This window comes from Pyrus communis, chromosome 1 (genome assembly GCF_963583255.1).
Source record: "Pyrus communis chromosome 1, drPyrComm1.1, whole genome shotgun sequence".
Taxonomy (NCBI): domain Eukaryota; kingdom Viridiplantae; phylum Streptophyta; class Magnoliopsida; order Rosales; family Rosaceae; genus Pyrus; species Pyrus communis.
In genome coordinates this window covers 21,379,668-21,399,636 of record NC_084803.1, presented here as the reverse complement: position 1 = coordinate 21,399,636, position 19,969 = coordinate 21,379,668, and the positions used below count along the sequence as shown (strand labels likewise).

The 19,969-nt window shown below is 36.9% G+C and overlaps 1 protein-coding gene across 1 annotated transcript; it reads right to left on the bottom strand.

The window, feature by feature from the left end:
• Positions 1 to 981: 981 nt before the first annotated feature.
• Positions 982 to 5,630, bottom strand: LOC137716023 (receptor-like protein 44). The gene is made up of 3 exons (XM_068455412.1): positions 4,488 to 5,630; positions 2,511 to 2,607; positions 982 to 1,126 (listed from the first exon to the last, which is right to left on the bottom strand). Exon 1 carries the CDS (start codon positions 5,407 to 5,409, stop codon positions 4,567 to 4,569), a length of 843 nt encoding a protein of 280 aa, XP_068311513.1. The 5' UTR covers positions 5,410 to 5,630; the 3' UTR covers positions 982 to 1,126; positions 2,511 to 2,607; positions 4,488 to 4,566.
• Between the last annotated feature and the right edge of the window lie 14,339 nt (positions 5,631 to 19,969).

The window sequence follows — 19,969 nt, the reverse complement described above, 5'->3', positions numbered from 1 at the left end:
ATGCTTTGGTACAATAATTTTTTGGTTAGTTTTGATGAACATATCCATGTGCGTACACACACACACACACACAATATATTGGAGAGTAGAATTCATCTTTAATATTTTTAATCCCATAAATGATGGGTTTTATTAAAAATCTCATTAATATAAATAAATAAAAATTTTATTTTTAATTTAAAAATATAATAACCTACATAGAAATACATTATTACATTAATGTCAGGAACTTCAATAAAAACTAAAAACCACCAAGGTTTCCGTCAAAGAACATTGGTAGTTAAGAACCGCATCCAAAGTGTCAAAAAAAAAAAAGTCTTTAGATACGGTCCCTTACCACTAATGTTTTTTTACTAAAACCTACTTCAGCATATTAACACTACTATTATTGTCCGTACCTTTTTAAACAAACCAGCAATTTTGTAACCGTAAAACTACTTAAAATTCTCATTGAAAACACAGTTAATTATTTACATTGTAGATGGTTGTTCTCGTTTAAATTTCGTACGGGAGACTTACCCATAATTTGAATCAGTAATATTTGTACCCATACTTTATTCTGTTTGATTTTTATAAATTATGCACCACAGTTTTGTTTTTCAATGTGACAACTATGATTATATGATTATTTACATTTGACAACAATGAACCTAGTCCCCTTATACTTCAATTTAATCCTTACATGACCAGCCACATGTTTTGATCTTCTTCTTTTTTTAGGAGTACATCGATATTTTTACATTAGGAGAGGGGGAATTCGGCTAAGCCACGCAATGAACAGCCTAATTTGGTGTCGAATTCGTTATCCACGAGATTCGAACCTAAAGCCTCTCATTTTTAAGTTAAGAGGAATATCACTAGACCGTAGTACTGAATGACTTGATCTTTAAAAAATCAAATCTTATCAAATTCCAACCTAGTCCTTCAATAGTCCTAACTCAATCAAGACTCGAACCGAATCACTATCTAAATTTGATTCTTTAGCTCTCTTAACTTCACTAGGACCAGGCCGAATTACTAGCGTCTCACTGCTGGGCCGAGGACTTTACTTCCTCGGCTGGACAAATCACCATCGGGCTGAGACCCACAACCTTGTCTCTGAGCTCACATCTTCTCGGGCCAACTCCTGAATTTCAAGCCCAAACAACAACGTAACTAGAAGAGGAGTGCAAAGGAAAGAGTAGATGATTTGAGACCACCGTGATAAGCATAATTATTGGCCCTAAATGAAGCTAAAACATCTGCAATTTAATTTCCTTCTTGATAAATATGTGTATAAATAAATCTCATTTGATGAAGTCATAATTTTTCAATCCACCAAAAGAAACCAAGGTACCCCATTAGAAGCCTTGAAAAGATAAGTGCATGACCAATGGTCATTTATTAATATGTAACAATCAAGTTTTTATTCAAAACATTTGGTTGGTCTGTTTTAGTTTTCGATTTAGTTGCTTTTTCACATGAATAATCTTTAAAACATACTTTACAAGATAGACAATTATGATTATTCATATTGTAAAATGCAAAAAATAAAAAAATAAAAAAAAGGTAGATTTGGATCTGATCCCTTACCAATAATGTTCTTTAACTGAAATTTTATTAACACTACCATAATGTCCTTACCATTTTCAACAAACCAGCAATTTTGTAACAATAAAACTACATAATTTTCTCATTGAAAACACAATTAATTTTCTTATGTGATTAGCCACGTGTTTTGATTCTTAGAATAACTCGAATCTTATCAAAACCCAACCTAATTCTCAAGGTTCTAAAAGACGCTAGGCGCTAGTCGGGCGGCGGGCTGGGGCCTAGCGCCTAGGCGGACTAGGTGAATTTAAGTATATCTATTATATTTAGTGTAAATAAGTGTCTGTTTGTACTTAAAATATATATAATTTCATCATGAACTGCAAAATAAAGTGACATATATATTATGAAGTATTGGAACATAATGAAAACATGAGGAACACGCATATAATATGTGCTCATTTAAGTATTCAACAAGTCTCTTACAATTTTTTGAAAAAAAACAAAATGCAAAATGAAAGTTATTTATTTTCTGTCTAAGTGAGTCACAACTTAAGCGGGTGCCTAGGCAAGTCTGGGCAGGCTAGGCAAGCGTCTTAGCAGGTCTCAACGCTCTTTCTTAATTTTCAAATGCCTAGGCATTAATCGAGGTGGTGGCCAACCGCCTAGCACCTAGGTGGGGTCTAGGCGACGCTAGTGCTAATTCATCAATAGTCCTAACTCAATCAAGACTCGACTGAATCAACATCTAAATATTCTTTAGCTCTGTTAATTTCACTATTACTACGGTCTAGTGGTATTCCTCTTCACTTGTAAGTGTGAAAGGTCTTAAGGTTTGATTCTCGCTAAAGGCAAATTTGAACTACGTTATTGCTAGCTCATTATGAGGCTAAACCCACCCCTCCCCTTAGTGTAAAAAATATCCTTTGTCAAAAAAAGAAAAAATTCCCTAGGACTAGGCCAAATTACTAGTGTCTCACCATTGGGCAGAGTACTTTACTCCCTGGGCTAGACGCATCACCACCGGGCCGAGACCCACAACCTTATCTCTGAGCTCACATCTTCTCGGTCGACCTCCTGAATTTCAGGCCCAAACAGGAACATAATTAGGAGTGGAGTGCAAGGTAAAGAGTATCTATTTGAGATCCCGTTTAAGTGACAAAACCATAATCCCAAGTGACAAAAGTAAATGGAAAATGCACAAGTGAAAGAATCACACTCAATCATGATGTAATGCATGCCATTCTAGGAGGAGGACCCCATTCAATGAGAGGAATGAAACCTCATTTGACCATCTTTTACTTTCGGTGTAAGTTGAATAACAAAATATTTAGAATCTTCACAGCCGTTGGATCGGATCATATCAGATCAGTTAATTTTTAATTAGACACAGACAAGTCTGGCGGGGCTAGCGTTTGAAAGCTCAAGAATTTGACATACCCCTTCATGATCCCTTTTGGTCACAAAATTCCATCATGCGTCTCTTCATAGGATCTTTGTCCAGTTTAGTTGAGTTGAGGATTTAACTAAACAAGTTTCATATGTTTTTCATTACCCTTATTGTTGGAATATGGCTTTTGTTCTCGGATTTTGCTAAGATCAGTTTGTCATCCACTCATGTATGTCAGCATTCGCCAATACACGCATTACAAACGAACTAGAAAATACTTAAATTTTACATCTCCTTTGTCTTAAAATTTCTAATTACATAGTTTAACAAAAGTCCCAGCAACGAGCCTCAGACCCTCGCTCACAAAAAACAAAAACAAAAAAAATTGACACCAACTATTCCTCCTTGTCAGCAAATCACATTCTTAACATATTTTACTGACATGTCTAATTGTAATTTACAAAGTAAAAGGAATCTCGAATTATTTGGGTGGGGACAAATAAGGTTGGAGCCTACAACATAATACAAACATGCTACCCCGTCTAAGCGGTTGGCCATCATCCCAATTAATACATAGGCATTTGAAAATTAAAAAATGACGCCTAGACCGTCTAGGCGGGCATCTCACTTAGACAAAAAATAAATAACTTTCATTTTTCATTTTAATTTTTTCAGTAAATTGTCAGAGACTTGTTGAATAATTAAAAGAACACACATTATATGTTTGTTCCCCATGTTTTCATTATGTTCCAATACTACATAATATATATGTTATTCTATTTTGTAGTTTATGATGAAATTATATATATTTTAAGTATAAACAGATATTTATTTACATGAAATATAATATATTTAGTTAAATCTACCTCATCCGCTTAGGTGCCCGCCTAGCCGTTTAGACGCTAGGTTCCAACCCACCGCCTAACTAGCGTCCAGCGTCTTTTAGAACCTTGAGTAATCATCAATGAAATGTGAAGCTTTGGCAATTGGCACAGTCAATTATTGTTAAAATTCAGTGCAATAAGTCAGCTTTTTATTTATTTAATTAAAAACTTCGAAATATTTATGCTTTTGTAAACTGGTACAGTAATATACTAATATCAAACTCCAAGTAGAGATAGAGGAGCAGAATGTTGGGCAAGGCAGAGAGAGAGAGAGAGAGAGAGCAAATGATAACTATATTTAAAGCCTTCGAGAGGTTCAGAGGTCGACAATTACCAGACCATGTGGTTCTGTTGGTCTCCAACCAGCTCACAATAGCCAAACACTAAAACTACATGAAGCGGCTCAAGACAGTGTTGCGATGCGTAATTAGCTTGAAATATCATTACAGTGATGTTTCAATATATCTAAAGTTACATACAGTGCACTTTGTGACCAAAACATTGTGTTTTGAACTCGGTTTTTGTACATTGTTGGATTGGTGAGGAAGTTATATGGAGAATCGAAAGCACAAAAAATAAAAGTAAAAATAAACTCAGAAAAACCAAATAAAACTCAAAAAATATAAAATAAAATAAAAAGAAACCAAAAAATTCCCTCATCAGTAAAAGACAACCAAAAATACCTGAAATTTTTGGGTCAAGCTTTTCAATTGGGGATGATTAAAATTACCAAATTAGCCTCTCTTTCTTCCTCCTCCCATCTCAGTAATCAGGCATGAGGTGGCTGATCTTCCCTTCTTCCAGCGCCATCTTCCGCTCTGTAATTTTCAACCAAATGCAGACGCCGGTAAAGCTAAGCACCAAGCTCGCGAACCCACTTCCCAATCCGATGCCGACGATCGCCAGAACCGAAAGCCCCTTGCTTTTCAGTGGCGGCAAAGGGTACCCATAAAGCTCCTTGTTTCCCTCAAACGATGTCGCATTGAATCTCGGCAGGTTCCCGCTCCGATTGCCCAGCGAGACCGGAATCGGACCCGCGAGCTTGTTGTTGGAGACGTCGAAGGCGGAGAGGCGGACGAGAAGGCCCAATTGCTGGGGAATGGGGCCGGTGAGGGAGTTGTCGTGGAGGTCGATGACGTTGAGGTAGGCGCACAATGTGAGCTGCGGCGGAATCGGACCGGATAATTGGTTGGAGGAGAGGTTGAGGACGGCAAGGTTGACGAGGGACTGGAGGTCGGAGGGGATGGGGCCGGCGAGGAAGTTGGAGGAGAGGTCGAGGGCCTGGAGGTTGGTGCAGTTGGCGAGGAAGGGGGAGATGGAGCCGCGGAGTGAGAGGTTGGTGAGAGAGAGCTTGTAGATGCGGCCATTGTTGCAGGTGGCGCCCTGGAGGTAGGAGGTGAAGCCGCTGCAGGGGTTGGCGAAGGTGGATTTGGTCCAATTGTGGAGGGATTTTGTTGGGTCTTGGAGGGATTCGCTCAGATGGGTTAGGCACGCCTCGTCGCTCGGATCTGATGTGGTGGGTCGGAAAACAGCGACGTTTAGCAGAGTTATCAATAACATAGCAGAAGTAGAAGCAGTTCTAGCAGGAGTAGGAGCAGAACCCATCTGGACAAAAACGTCAAGTTGTGGGAAAATTTGGTTGCTTTTGGTAAATTTGAAGGTTTGGGATTTTGGGCTTTGGAGAAAACAGAGAGAGAGAGAGAGAGATTGGGGTTAAAAAAATAGAGAGAGGGAGCTGAGGAACTGTGTTGCAATTCCGTGTGTGCGTTTTTAGAGAGAGAAAGAGATGAGGGGAGGGAGAGGGAGAGAGAGAGAGAGAGAGTGGGGGAGGGCACTAAGTTGGAGATGGCTATTGGTGGTGAAAATTAAGTGTTTGACACGAGGGAGGGACTGGGGGGGTGGGTGGGCCAATGGGCTGTGGGGGAGGAGGTAGGGGCCGGCGAAGGCGTAAGACAGGGACAATAAGCCAGGGGTATTTTGGTCATTTAAAGAGTTTCTGTTGCTGGGGAACCAGCACTGCTTGTCTCTAAGGCAGCGATTGATAGTCGATCCGGTCGAGGGATAGTCGATGATGGTGAGATTGTGAATTTGTGAGACAGGAGAAGGGCTTCTTGATCTATTCCCTAATTTCCTCCAATTTTCCGAAGAAGTATGTGGGCCCTTAATTCAATATTGCATGCTATGCGTTGATGTACTCTAGAATTTTCGTTTACAAATAAGCGAGATTTGTCACCGTTTAATTTGTTAAAAATGGAGACGTACTCTAGATTTGTCCATAAAAGTTATATAGAGGTTTGTGAGCATTTTGTCAAATATCAGAGGCGAGGACTGCGTGCCCCTCTGTGTGTGTCACTCCATATGGTTCACCTGCACCACCATGGATTCTAAAATCTTTAGTAAAAATTTGATCTATTGATTGAAAAAGGACAACAACAATAATGGTATGTACAATTAATTGGTATTATAAGGAAAGCAAAGGAAAATGTGATTTGCAATCATGCTGGAAATGTCACACTTTTTTAATCCTCCACTCTTCATACTGAGTGTCAAACAAATTGGGACCTTGAGAGGCGAGAATGGGGATTGTTGATTGGGGCAGTGGGATTGTTGGGGGTCGAGTTTCCCCCAAAATGGCCTAATGCTCTACGTATTCTTCGAGGCTAAATACGATGAGTTTGATTGTACCGCTGCTTAAGGTGATAACAATAGCCAGATTTAGTTATTTTGCATTTTAGGAGCTTGGTTTAGACTTGTGCTTAATTTTGTTCATTGTGTTTGTGCGTCTTTAGCCTGTTTCAGTTTTGCTTTTTAGCTCATTGGTTTTATAGCTCTTTTAAGCTCTTTAGTTCTGTCAATTTTACAAGATGTCTCCGAGACTCCGAGTAAATCTTAACTTCGTCAATTTTATCGGCGGAAAAAATAGCAGACGCTCACTAAGGCACACTACCAAGTAACACAAAGTTTTTTCCCGATCTTGTCCAGCTTAGAAATTATCAAGTAGCCGTGACTTGTGTGGTACACTACAAACGCTGCCTAGACTCAAAGCCTACCATTTTTGGGTGTGTCATCAAAATGTGCATCGCATTTCCTACTCAATAAAAAATCTGACTTCTTCTGCCTGGAAAAGTCTAAGGTCGTCTACCAAAATAAGGATTAGTACCCTCTTATTAGGTTTCGTGTGAAATTACTGCATTACATGTAGGGCTGATTCGGTATGGGATTTCAAATCGAAAATGAGATCCAAAATACTAAACCGAAAATTTTCAGACAAGAATTTAAAGACCAATCCTCGACTGAAATTTTGGTATTCCCAATTTTCGATACTTCGGGATGGATCAGGACTAGATTATGGGTTTTGGACTTTTTGGCTGAAATTTAAGATTTTTTTGCTGTGGGTTAAAATTTGGGCTTTTAGCCTGAACTTTTGTTGCCCAATTTTATATCAATTGAAGTTTAAGTTTTTTATTTCATACCAATTGAAATACTAATTCACTCATACCAAGCCAAGTTGATGTTCCAAAGTTCCAAATTACTTAATTTCATATTTCTATTTCTAATATGGTCACTATCAAACTACTTAAATTCAACATTCAACATGTATGCAACCAAAATATATATATATATATATATATATATATTTATGTGTGTGTATATATATATATATATATGTATATATATATTTTTTTTTTGGTTCAGTTCGAGATTTATGAACCATTGAATATGTATTCTCAATTCTTGTACCGACATGTACGGGATCGGTTCTGTGACATCCCACATCGTCCAGGGTAGTGATCCTTATATGTATATTTTCATCCCTACCTAGCACGAGGCCTTTTGGGAGCTCATTTGGCTTCGGGTTCCAATGGGAACTCTGAAGTTAAGCGAGTAGCGCGCGAGAGCACTCCCAAGATGGGTGACCCATCAGGAAGTTCTCGTGTGAGTTCCCAGAAACAAAACCGTGAGGGCGTGGTCGGGGCCCAAAGCGGACAATATCGTGCTACGGTGGTAGAGCGGGCCCGGGAAGTGGTCCTCCCTAGGCCGGGATGTGACAATTTGGTATCAAAACCTAACCCTGGTCGTGGTGTGCCGACGAGGACGTCGGGCCCCTAAAGGGGGTGGATTGTGACATCCCACATCGCCCAGGGGAGTGATCCTTATATGTATATTCTCATCCCTACCTAGCACGAGGCCTTTTGGGAGCTCACTGGCTTCGAGTTCCATCGGAACTTCGAAGTTAAGCGAGTAGCGCGCAAGAGCAATCCCAGGATAGGTGACCCATTGGGAAGTTCTTGTGTGAGTTCCCAGAAACAAAACCGTGAGGGCGTGGTCGAGGCCCTAAGCGGACAATATCTTGCTACGGTGGTGGAGCGGGCCGGGGAAGTGGTCCTCCCCAGGTCGGGATGTGACAGGTTCAGCATGGATTCCAAAAATTTTGTTATTATTGGTTTTGGAATTTTTCAGTATGGGATCAGGATTTTTTTGGTTTGGTTTGGGATTTTCAGAAATATTTTCCAACCCTAATTATATGTGGTCTTTTTTTGATCAACTTACATGAAACTCGTTCAGTGTCACATGACGTTTTAATTCATTAAAACAATAAGAGATTCTAAGAAAAGACTTAGAGTACTTGGATCTAACGGAAGAAATGACAGAGAACCGAGCGCAATGATATTTTAGGATTCATATAGCCGACCCCCCTCTTAGTGGGAAAAGACTTTGTTGTTGTTGTTGTTGGTTACCTTTGGAGGATAAGGATCCTTTCCACTTCCTCTTTGTGAGGAACTTATGGATCCTCATATCATATTCATTCATCGTACATCGTGCGGTCAGCTTTAGTTAGACATTGTTTATATTTTATTTTAAATAAAAAAATTCAAAAAATAATTTATGATCACACGATATATGATGAACAGATAGAATGTAAGAATCCTTATCATCTTTACAAAGAGCATCCGAATTGGATCGAAACTCACTTTGGAATACTATTATGTTGGGAAATAAAAGTAGAAAGAATGAGGAAAAACAAAGTTAGTGGGGTTTGTCCTAATTAGTATTGATTGCTTTTCTTACTTTTTTAAAGATGTGGTCAAACTTAGAGACTCCTGCTTGACACAAAAGCAACGCTAAGTCTACATGGTTAGGCAATATTATTATGTTTAAGAACTGGATATTCACAAACTAATTTACAAAAGTAGGGTTGTTGTTGCGTACAATATTTGAACTTCGCGTCTTTATATATTCAAATCGGTGGAATTTCAGTTTATATAATTATCTACTATTGACTGTTGAGTCATTATTGAGTAATTGACGTAATCTCAATTGACCCACCAACATTTTTTCTTTCGAGTTTCAACGCACTAGCCAATTCTTGTCATGTTTAGATGATATTTATATTTATTGTAATTAGCATACGTAATGAGTAAGATATTTACATGTAAATATATTACAGTAAAATTTAAATTTCTTTATTAGTTTGAGATAGAAGAGACTGGTTAAGATTGAGGATTATTAGTCACATGCACTCTTAATGAGAACTTAATGGATAAGCTAACAGATTGAGAGAAAACAAACTTTACTACAAAGAGTTGAAAATCGAATTACGTTACGAAAGCAAAATGAAAAATAACCAACAAAACTAGAAGGAGAATATTAGGGTATTCTATAAGACCATAACCCATCCAGCCATAAGCTAGTTCCTATATGTGATTGAGTAAAGCAATCACTCCAATCTACTCTAACCAAGGCAACTATGTCTAAAGATTGAGGTTCATGAATCACGATTTCGTAGAATTCTGTCTACGTATGTGGAGATTATGTGACTTTTTTGGTTTGTTTTGGATTGAGAACACAAACGACATGTAAATTTCTAACCACATTGCTTTTGTACACACTCTTAAATTTGCATGAAGTATGTGCTTCTGCTCACAATTGTGATTCTTGGTTATCATGCTTTCTAAGATTATGCACCATTTTCCTTGCGTGACCCTTCAATAACAGATAGATCAAACTTCAAAGGGTTATATTTTTGGAAATTGTTATTAGCATTCCAAAAATCTCATTTGACACTCTAAACTTTCTATAATTAGAAAGAAAAATACACTTGTGAGGAGTGTAGAATGATATTTTTTGAGTGCTAATAACAGTTCCCATATTTTTAATATAATAATAGTTTATTAACGTATATATAGATATTGACCCTTTGCCACTCAGTATTACGGTCTGGTGGTATTTCTCTTCGCTTAGAAGTGAGAAGTCTTAGGTTTGAATTTCGTAGATGGCGAATTCGATACCAAATTAGGTTGCCCATTGTGTGGCTTAGCCAAATCTCCCTACCCCTAATGTAAAAATATTGATGTACTAAAAAAAAAATATTCAAAGGGATTCTTTTTTTTTTTTTTTGTAAATGAAAACTAGTAATGGGGCCTACTCATCGAATTTTAACGATGCAAACTGTCTATTTTTCAAGTTGCACTTGACACACCCCGACCAGGAAGGTCCACCTAGACTCTGAATCGAGCTGTGTTGGCCGACCCCAAGAAGTGACGAAACCATAAAGTGTAGTGATGTGGAAAACATGAATAAATTAACCTAAAAGTGACTAAATGGAAGAATGCGCATGTGAGCGGGAATGAACTCATTTCACACGTGATGTCAGAGTATAAGTAAAGTACAATATAAGTAGGATAAGAATTATATCATCGAAGATACTCTCCTATACCAACATTTGCCAAGAATCCTTGTCCACACAGAAGCTCTGCCACTAAAACCTAGATGGGCAAAAAAAAATAAAGGGTGAGTGGGCCTAAAATAAATCTTTGTAAAAACCTTTTCGAAAACATAATAACCCCTCGCCGAAAACAAGTATAGTTTCCAAAATATACATACTATATATAGTATGAAAATCTTACTGTAGCCTGCAGTATCTCAAAAATTCAGTTCATCACAATATTTCGTAAATAAACACCTAACGTCCGGTAATCACATAATCTCAAATTAACAAACATATCATATCAAGTGCTCATCTACATATGTTGACACATGAGTTCATGCAGAGGTATCCTAACAGGAACAATACTAGGTATAATAATGATTTACGTTCTAGTACTACAATCACGTGAAGACTGGCGCTATGAGCATCACTTATGAGTCCTACTTGCCTATAGCAATCTAGGACAGGATTGGCACCTACAATGGATCCAAAGTGAACGTATGGTGCACTGTCAACATATACGTGAAGCCTGGTCTGGCCCGGGCGAGTACTAACATCAGTGTAGCACACGATGAGCAGATAACGTATATATGATCATGCAACATTAAATTGATAATTCTAGTCAACATAATATTATTTATGGCCATAAATATGATTAAGGCATCCCGTCATAGTATTCATACATGTGCATCCTGCATGATGTAGCATAATTTCATAAATTTTGTTGATACGCTAATTCTTGTAAATGTTAATCTAATCTAGACGTAACATAGGAAATTCTTTATCAAATATATAAATGGAAACTAAATAAATATATAGCAAAGCCTCACTCACAGATACTTGCGATGTCGTAGCCGTTCGAACAAGTAAATACAGATTGCCGATGCTAAACGTACCTAAGCATAATGGAGACCCATTAGTAAAACTCAATTAAAACATTTGAATTTGGAGAAACGTACAGCGGATTCAGAATCAACACGTCGAAATACGCTATGGAGGGTCCAAGGCAATTTTTCATAAAAAGTCAACGAAAAGTCAATAGAGCCACCGAGGCGGTCAGCTATGGAATTTCACTAAATGGATGTTAAAAACGGACTCGGGGCGTCAAAACTAGCCTAGGAAGGTTTCCGAGAAAATTTTGGAAACGCAACATAATGAATATTCTAAGAATATTTCAAAGAATATTCCAAGAATATTCTAGGAATATTCCACGAAATTCTAAGAATATTACAAAGAATATTCCAAGAATATTTTAGGAATATTCCACGAAATATTTCAAGAATATTCCAGATCCATTTCAGAAATAGGCCAAGGTGGATCCGGGTTTGGATATGGATCAGGGTTTTTGGTTCCTTTTTTTTTCTTTTTTTCTGTATCGGGTTTGGTTGACCCGTTTGGGTTTGCAGGTTAAACCCGCCAAATCTAACGGAGAAGAAAGCCGAAACAAGACGACTTTGGCTGGGAAACTTCCCGAGCTCCATTTGAGCTTGACTCTTAACTAAACTTCACCATTTAAGTACCAAAATAAAGCTAGGAATATAGAGATTCGAGTTATACCATTTTGGTTCACAACCGTGGTTGGAAGATGGCCGAAAAACGCCTACAACCTCGCGAATCCATCGCCGGAAACTGGGGAGTGTTTTCCCTGAGTGGTTTCTACGTCCAAACAACACCAAACTGTCTCAAAAACAACCTAATCGTACTCCTAAACATGATCTCAAAATTTTTGGAAGGTTTCAAACCTTACCTTTGTTGAAGACGGTGAGTTCTGCCAGATTAAGTTTTTGCACAGTGATGGTAATGTGCATCGAGGGAAAGAGGGAAAACAAGAGATCTCAGCCTGGTCTGGGTTCGTGATGGGAAAATCTAAGGGTGGTTGTGCTCGCCGAGGTAAAACGCCGGTGATGGTGGCTCGGTAGTCCATCGGAGAGGGAGGGGGAGTGAGAGAGTGTTATCAGAGAAAGGGACAAGAGAGACTGAGGGAGGAGAGAGATGAAATAGACGAGAGAGAGAGAGTCCTTGAAGTGGGGAAAGAAAATGCCACGTGGAAGAGAGGGAGGTAAACATGGTGTGGGTGAAAAATATATAATAATTATTAAAATTATTAAAGTAATAATATAATAATTAAGAAAAAATATAAAATATAAAATAATAATTTTTACAAAAGTATTCTTCGAATTCGTAGTTCCGTAAAATTTACATCGTAACTCCGATTTTGATTCCACTTACGCCTACGTGTTCGTACTGTTGAGTATTTCGAGAATATAGTAAAATAATAGCTCATATAGGTCAAAAATAATGGTCAACGAAAGTCAATAGTCTCGCCTCTAGGGTATTTTCGTCAATTCACTCTTTTAAAATTAATAAAATCGTATAATTAGGGACAGGTTGTTACAGCACTTCACAGATCAACTTATGAAGTATTAGTCAAATTGGAAATGTTTAAGGTATCTAATTGAGTTCAAAAAATTTGACGAACAATATGTTCTAAGAAACATTCAAATTTCATATGACAATCAAATGGGTAATGTTTTAGATTGAATGGATTTTTTATAAGAATGATTTGTAAATGAGACTAAAAGAATAAACGATTTGAATCGTTAAGGTTCGATGTGAAGTGGACTTCACAACTATTCTCCATTTACAAAAATGAGAATTTTTTGGATAAAGGCTCTCTCTATATACAGTGGTCAAGGATATATACAAGGTCAAAGGTAGGATTTTTTTTCTTGGGTGGGCTAGCTGAAATTAATTTAGTACCACAAAATTATATGTTCATTTTTTTTACCTATATAAAATTGTATAATAACCAACATGGAATAACAATGATGAAATATAAACTATTCTCAAAATTGTAATCTAATTGACAAATTCAAGGACCATGTAAATAATTAACCTACTAATTAAATCAAGAATAGTAAATAAAGCGATTAAGGAAGTACCAAATATGACATTCAGTGAAAAATCTCAACAGAAAGTAAGGAAATTGCGGAGCTAGGGTTTATAGGTTGATTAAAAGAAATATCTTTCTTTTCTTGAGTAAGAAGCACAATGGCTAAATTGTATAGGGTAAAAAGTGTTTTTTTTTTTTGTCAAACAACAGATTTGTTAGATTATATGTTAGATTAGAGAGCTAACGGAGTTCGAACCCACACCATAGTGCAAGGATAACACTCATCTCTACTACTGTAAAAGGATGCGGAATAGAGCGAAAACTCATTTTACTTTTAGCATAAAAAAATATTATTTATTACCAATCATGCACTTTAAGTATTAACCTATATTAAAATTAAATGGGCTATATAGACTACATGCATTAACATTAGCAATTAAAACATAAATTTCAAAAATTCTTCCCTAAACTATAGCCCACCTAAGCCTTGTGGACGGCTCTGTGATGGATATATACTGGTCATGTTATTAACAAGTACGTCAGCTAACCCAACCAAACACACCTCATTATTTCATAAACATGATTAAAAATTTTGTTTATCTTCCCTCGTGAGCTGGATACAATGATTAATAAGTGAACCAAATTCTTGGCACGCTGCCTACACCATGTCACCTACCCCACACACGTTAAAATTTAAAATCATAGAGAATCACTACTGTTTGACCTTGAACACGCGATTGATGATATTTCTTTGTTGCAATACATATACACACGGGTTCGTCATGAAAAACTGTTGTTAATTGTACTATATTTACTGCAAATTGAGACCTGTCATATCTCAAAATTTTGTATGCCAACTAAATATAATGAAATTATGAAAATCTCACATTTTTATTTTTCTTTAATTACATAGTTATTCTATGTTTGAGTAATATGTAAGCGTTTCAGTATTTAGTACAAGAGAATTGGTTGAAATATTAATCATTTTAGCTGTTTGTTGATGTATTTTAGCAGTGCTTGCAAACCAACCGTTAGTGCTGTTTAGAGTGGGTCATGTAGACCAACTGAAAGTTAATGGTGCCAATGGAATTAAGGGGCCTAAGGAGCTTTGTGTGGATCAAATGAGGGGTTTGGACCTTAACTTTTAGGCCAGGCCTTTAATCTTATGGCTCTCTCACCAAACTGATCAAACTGACCCCAAATTGGCCCCCAAGACGGCAAATATCTTTTTGCTGGGAATATCTTGGTGTCTAAACTCATGTCACTTCCACACGAGGCTTTGGTGGGGTATGGTAGATACTAGAAATCAGAATATAACATGGTGCATTATTCGAGCAGCTCCACCCATCAAGAGATGATAAGGGGCGAGGGCCCTAAAGTTGCCATCAAACTCCAACTCAAAAGCCCTCCTTCACCGGTTTAAATTGGCAAGAGCAAGTGGTGGGCCAAGAGAAGCTCGGCCGAAAGTCCAAACATCTGAAGCCCAGCCTTGTGCCAGCGGGCAAGTCTGACGTCATCCATGTTGGATTATTTTTTGTGTGTTTGGCGTGTGCAATGCACTCATCCATGTTCTTCATTCCCCACATCACAACTCAATATTTATTTTTATTACAATATTCTATATTTGTTTTCCACTTTTCAATTTTTTTTTTTTTTACCAAAAAAATGAGTGACAAGGCAATTTGATCGATCGGAGAGGACGTTACTTTGCTTGAGGGTTGGGGGCTTGTTACTCATGACCCAATAACGGGAAATGAGATAAGGATGCAACAAATGTGGAAGAATATTCATGCACAATTTGTCAAGCAAATTCAAGGCACATTCCAGATCGAGCAATCTCTGTCGAGTAAGTACAAACATCTACATAAAGAGTTGAGATCTTGGCAAGAAGCCCTCGCAAAAGATGAAGGAATTTATCTAAGCGGTGATAATCTAACCAATGAGGTAATAACTTTTTATTATTAATAAATTTAAAATGTAATTAATGTTATTATTTATACCTTTATTATGTAATTTGTTATGTTGTTTCACAATTTTTGTTTCAGCAAATACAAGCACACATATGGTTCAATCTTGAAAATAAAAAATTATTCATAGGCACGAACGTAGAAACATTGTCAAGCATACTCCGAAGTACAAAGTTTTACCTAGTAGTCCATAAGTTGAGTTGATTGAGACTCCTTTACACGAATCAACTACTGAAAAGTCTCCATTGAAGATGTCATTAAAGACCCCAATTGAGTCGTTCACACAAATCCAAGAAACCCCACGGCCTGTTGGTAAGAAGGCTACTAAGAAAAGAGCTTCAAGAGGGAGTTCTTCAAATAATGATTATTCGAGCTCATGAATTGACTTGCCAACTTGCACTGAATCTGGAGCAAGATAGGTTATCTAATGAGCAAGACAAGGCTAGAGATAAAGTAAAGGCAAGAGACATAGTTAAATAGGCAAAAAAAAAGCAAGAACAGAAGGATTAGGATATCATGTCCTCGTGCGTCCACAGCATGTCTCCTCATTCAAAACGTTTTTGGAAAGCGAAAAAAATTGTATCATGAGGAGAAGGTTTTTTGTGGAAGATAAGGAAGTTCCATGCATTCCAAGGGAAGAGGGACCAACCCCCACTGATTTTATCTCCTGGGTTGTAAGCTACTAAGAATAATATTGTTTCAATATCGTAGTTGGTTTTGCTAGGATTTGCATTTTACTTTTGATTAATTATACTCGTTGTAATGCTTTGTGTGGTAGCGAATTGCTGCCGTCTTTGATCTTGACCAAAATGTGCCTACAAAACAATCAACACCGTTGATCAAAGGCCTAAACCTCACGGGCCCACGAGGTGGAGGGGGGTTAGGCCAATGGATCTCTGATGCCTAAGTTAGTTTCTCTAAAAATAGTAAGTGTTTAGGGCTCTTAGGGGTAGCAAAAGCATACCGAAATTTAGTAGAGATGAAGGCATTTATAGGAATAGAGAGCTGGTCACATTGTTAGGGTTTTATCCTACACATGGCGGCATCTTATTGGCAAGGTGTATGAAAAGAATATTTCCAAGATATTAAATAGGAAATAATATATTGAGATAATGGTGGAAGTATCCCTAATTGATTGAAATAGGAATTACTTACTTGATGGAGTCAATCTTCAATTAAAAATGTATTAAAGATAGGAGTTTGTAATTAATCCTATCTTTAATACATTTGACTTTTGTTTGCCATGAGTAGGTGAGTTATGAGCAGTCGTATTCAACTGCTTAAACCTTCAAGGGTGTGGAGCTGTGCGTGAAAGTATTTGAGAAGTCTGCCCATTTAATGAGGACAATCTTGTCTTTCATGAGCAAAAGACCATGTGTCGCCTCTAGGATTTTTGGGATAATTTTAGACTCCACACTTTGTTTTTACCTTGTATTTTTGATAAATTTTTGGAATTAAACAATCATTTTATTTTCAGAGAACAAATTTACAAAATTCACACTTAAACAAACTTAAATACACAGTTAACACACTTACGAATAACACACCAAGGCAACCTAAAAAATACAAAAATATATTTGTGAATAGTAATCTCTTTGTCATTGCCCAACGAGTGGAAGTGCATGAACGCAAGTACTATTCAGAGCGAATAATAAAGGCTAGTTAATTGCCTTGCCCTTACCCTTACCCTCCCTAAACAGGTGGAATTGCTCTAAGAGACCTTGTGGACATGTCTAGAATTTTATTTTTTTTATTTTTTTTTATTTTAGACAGAGGACTCACTTCATTCAATATATAATAGAAGAAGAAACCAATGTGAACTTATAAATATTATTTAAACTGAAGGTAGAAGATGAATTTTTCATCAAGAATTGACCTATGAAACTCATTGTAGATATGCAAATGTTAGTGAAAATAAAGGAATTCCGTGTTTACACTCATGTCTTCTAGTCCTATTATTTTGGTGAGTCATTTGGCTCTTAGGGCTTGTTTGATTCTTAACATTGGATAACTCACTATATTTAAAGTTTGTTCAAAGAACAAATGAAAATATGTTGTCCAAGTTTAAAGTATATGATAGAGTTAGTCATGAAGGAAAGCTAGCTTCTAATCCATACAAAATGATAGGATATCAACACATTATAAGTTATAAGTTATCTCTTCTAAGCCCTCATAATGAAAATATTTCCTTTACATTCGTTCTAATATGTGAGTCATCTACTCTAATCCGATTTCAAGCACCAAACCAGTTCTTTTCTTTTCCTATGAAGTTGCACCTTTTCTTTTTACTTCTTGATGCAAGGATAATGACAGTTGAAGATTTGGAGGGGGAGGGAGGGGGTTGTGTGTTAATGATTTGGGCTAAACCACAAACTTGGCTCTCATTTATTTTCATGTACAAGTGATATTAAGAGAGAGAAAACCAAATTTAAGACGTCGAGTGCATATATAAATATGCTCTGTAATTTTAATCACTTGAGTTACAAACTCTCATTTTGATACTCCTTAAACCAAAAGAAAAAAGAAAAAAATGAAAGAGAAAATGTCTCAATCAATGCCAACACCAAAAGCCATAACCAAATGCTTGTTCTTGTCCTTGTTAGCCATTTTGATTGAAATCCAATCTTATCAATGGCTCTATAGTCAACAAGTATATATCGACCTTTTTGTATGGATCATGGACCACAGAGCATGGGTTGGACACATTAAAAGTGAGAAAATCTGGCCGTGTATAATTATGTTTCGACAAGCCCTTTCTCTCGAGTCTATTTAGATGTTGATTTGCAGATGAAGTTGAGACAAAAAAATCTGCTTCTGTGAATAAAGAACAGTAGGAGAGAACGTACAACAACTTAGCATGGTAGCAACCAAAAGCTTCAATTAATCAGCTAAGTGACAAATCTCATGTTTCTGTTTTATAGCTCAAATTATTGAGGCATCTGGTTATATGTCAACAACCTCATGAAATTCTTTGCTTATTAGAGCTCATCGAAAATTCTCCTCTGCGCATGCATGGGGGGATTCACATATGGACTCGGTAGGTCTCGGAAGCAGTCGAAGGTTGAGCAAATACATGTGAAAGTCCTTCAGAAATTCTCAGAATGTCTGATTGTGAAATTTTTGTTTCCATCAAGTGTTTGATTAAATACCTTCTTGGAATAGGCCAACAAGTGCTAGAAAAATTTCCTTATTAAGAAAAGTTTGTGTGATATGCACAAAAATTCCATCTAAATAAAACTTGAATGTTTTACACTAGAAAACCCCCTCCCCAAGATTAGAATCCCAAATCAGCCACTGTGTGCACGAGTTGTGCATGACTCAAGTATAATATACGAAGTGACTCAAATGACGATTTTGCAACTGAATTTTAACACTATGTTAACAACCTTTGTATGTAGTAGATATGACGTCGATATTTGATAGATATTGTTGACATAATGTCAAGATTTGGTAAATATTGTTAATACAACGTTGCTATTTAGCAACAATGTATGAATATAACATTGTTATTATGGCATTGATGTTCAGTTGCAATATCATCGTTTTGGATATTTAGCAATAATGTGTGAACATAACATTGCTAATGACATTGATATTTAATTGTAATATCGTCGTTCATGTTGCTTTAGTTGCACCGTATCTTGAATTCAATTTATACACAATCCACGCGCACAACCCAATTCCGAAAGGATTGGATTTGTAAAAGGAGAAGTTGGGCCCGAAAAATGGGGAAGGAAAAGGCCTAAAAGTAAAAGAACCAATGCCTAATACTAGTAGTCTAGTATAAACCTAAATTTGGAGACCAAAGGGATATGGTATAACATAGGGTTCGGACCATTAAATGGTCCGGGTTTTTATTCTTTTCTTTTTTTAACAATCGATATTATTTATAATAAGAGTAGAGGATGAGTTTAGCCTCATAATGGACTAGCAATAATGTGGTTCAATTTCGCCTTTAACAAGAATCCAACTTAAGATCTTTCATTTACCAATGAATCACTAAACCGTAATATTAAGTGGCCGAATTTTTATTAGTTAATTTATCAAATTTAATTCAAATTGTTGGAGGCAGCCGGTTTATTAGGTCTCATGGTCTCCTTCTCTTCATTCACTTGGATGTGCGACACAAGGAAACTTGCCGCCTCCTCCGTTCATTCCTTCCTCAACATCTCATCACACAGCTTGGAAAGAGGGTTTAGACAACCACCTTTTTCTTTTCCAAAATAAAAATGTATTAATTCCTTATCAATAATTGACTACAAAATAACATAAAATAACAGAAAATAAATCAATAATTCACTTGTATTCGATCAACTCCTTGCGACGAACATGATCAAGCTTCAGCTAGGCCATGTTATACTTAAGGCCGAAGACTTGAAAGGGAAGCTTACTGCAAATTCCACAATTCTAACAAGCATGCGACTAACAACAACGTTGTGTTTCGCTATGCTATTGTGGACTTGATTGATAAAGGCAAGGTTATGCCATGGTGCTTACAGCAGTCAATTAAGTGACTCTTGTAAAGTTACTTTTCTCACAGTTGGTTTGTTTCACGGCCTGTGTGCCCGAGGATGTTTCTCCATGTGTTGGAGTTTT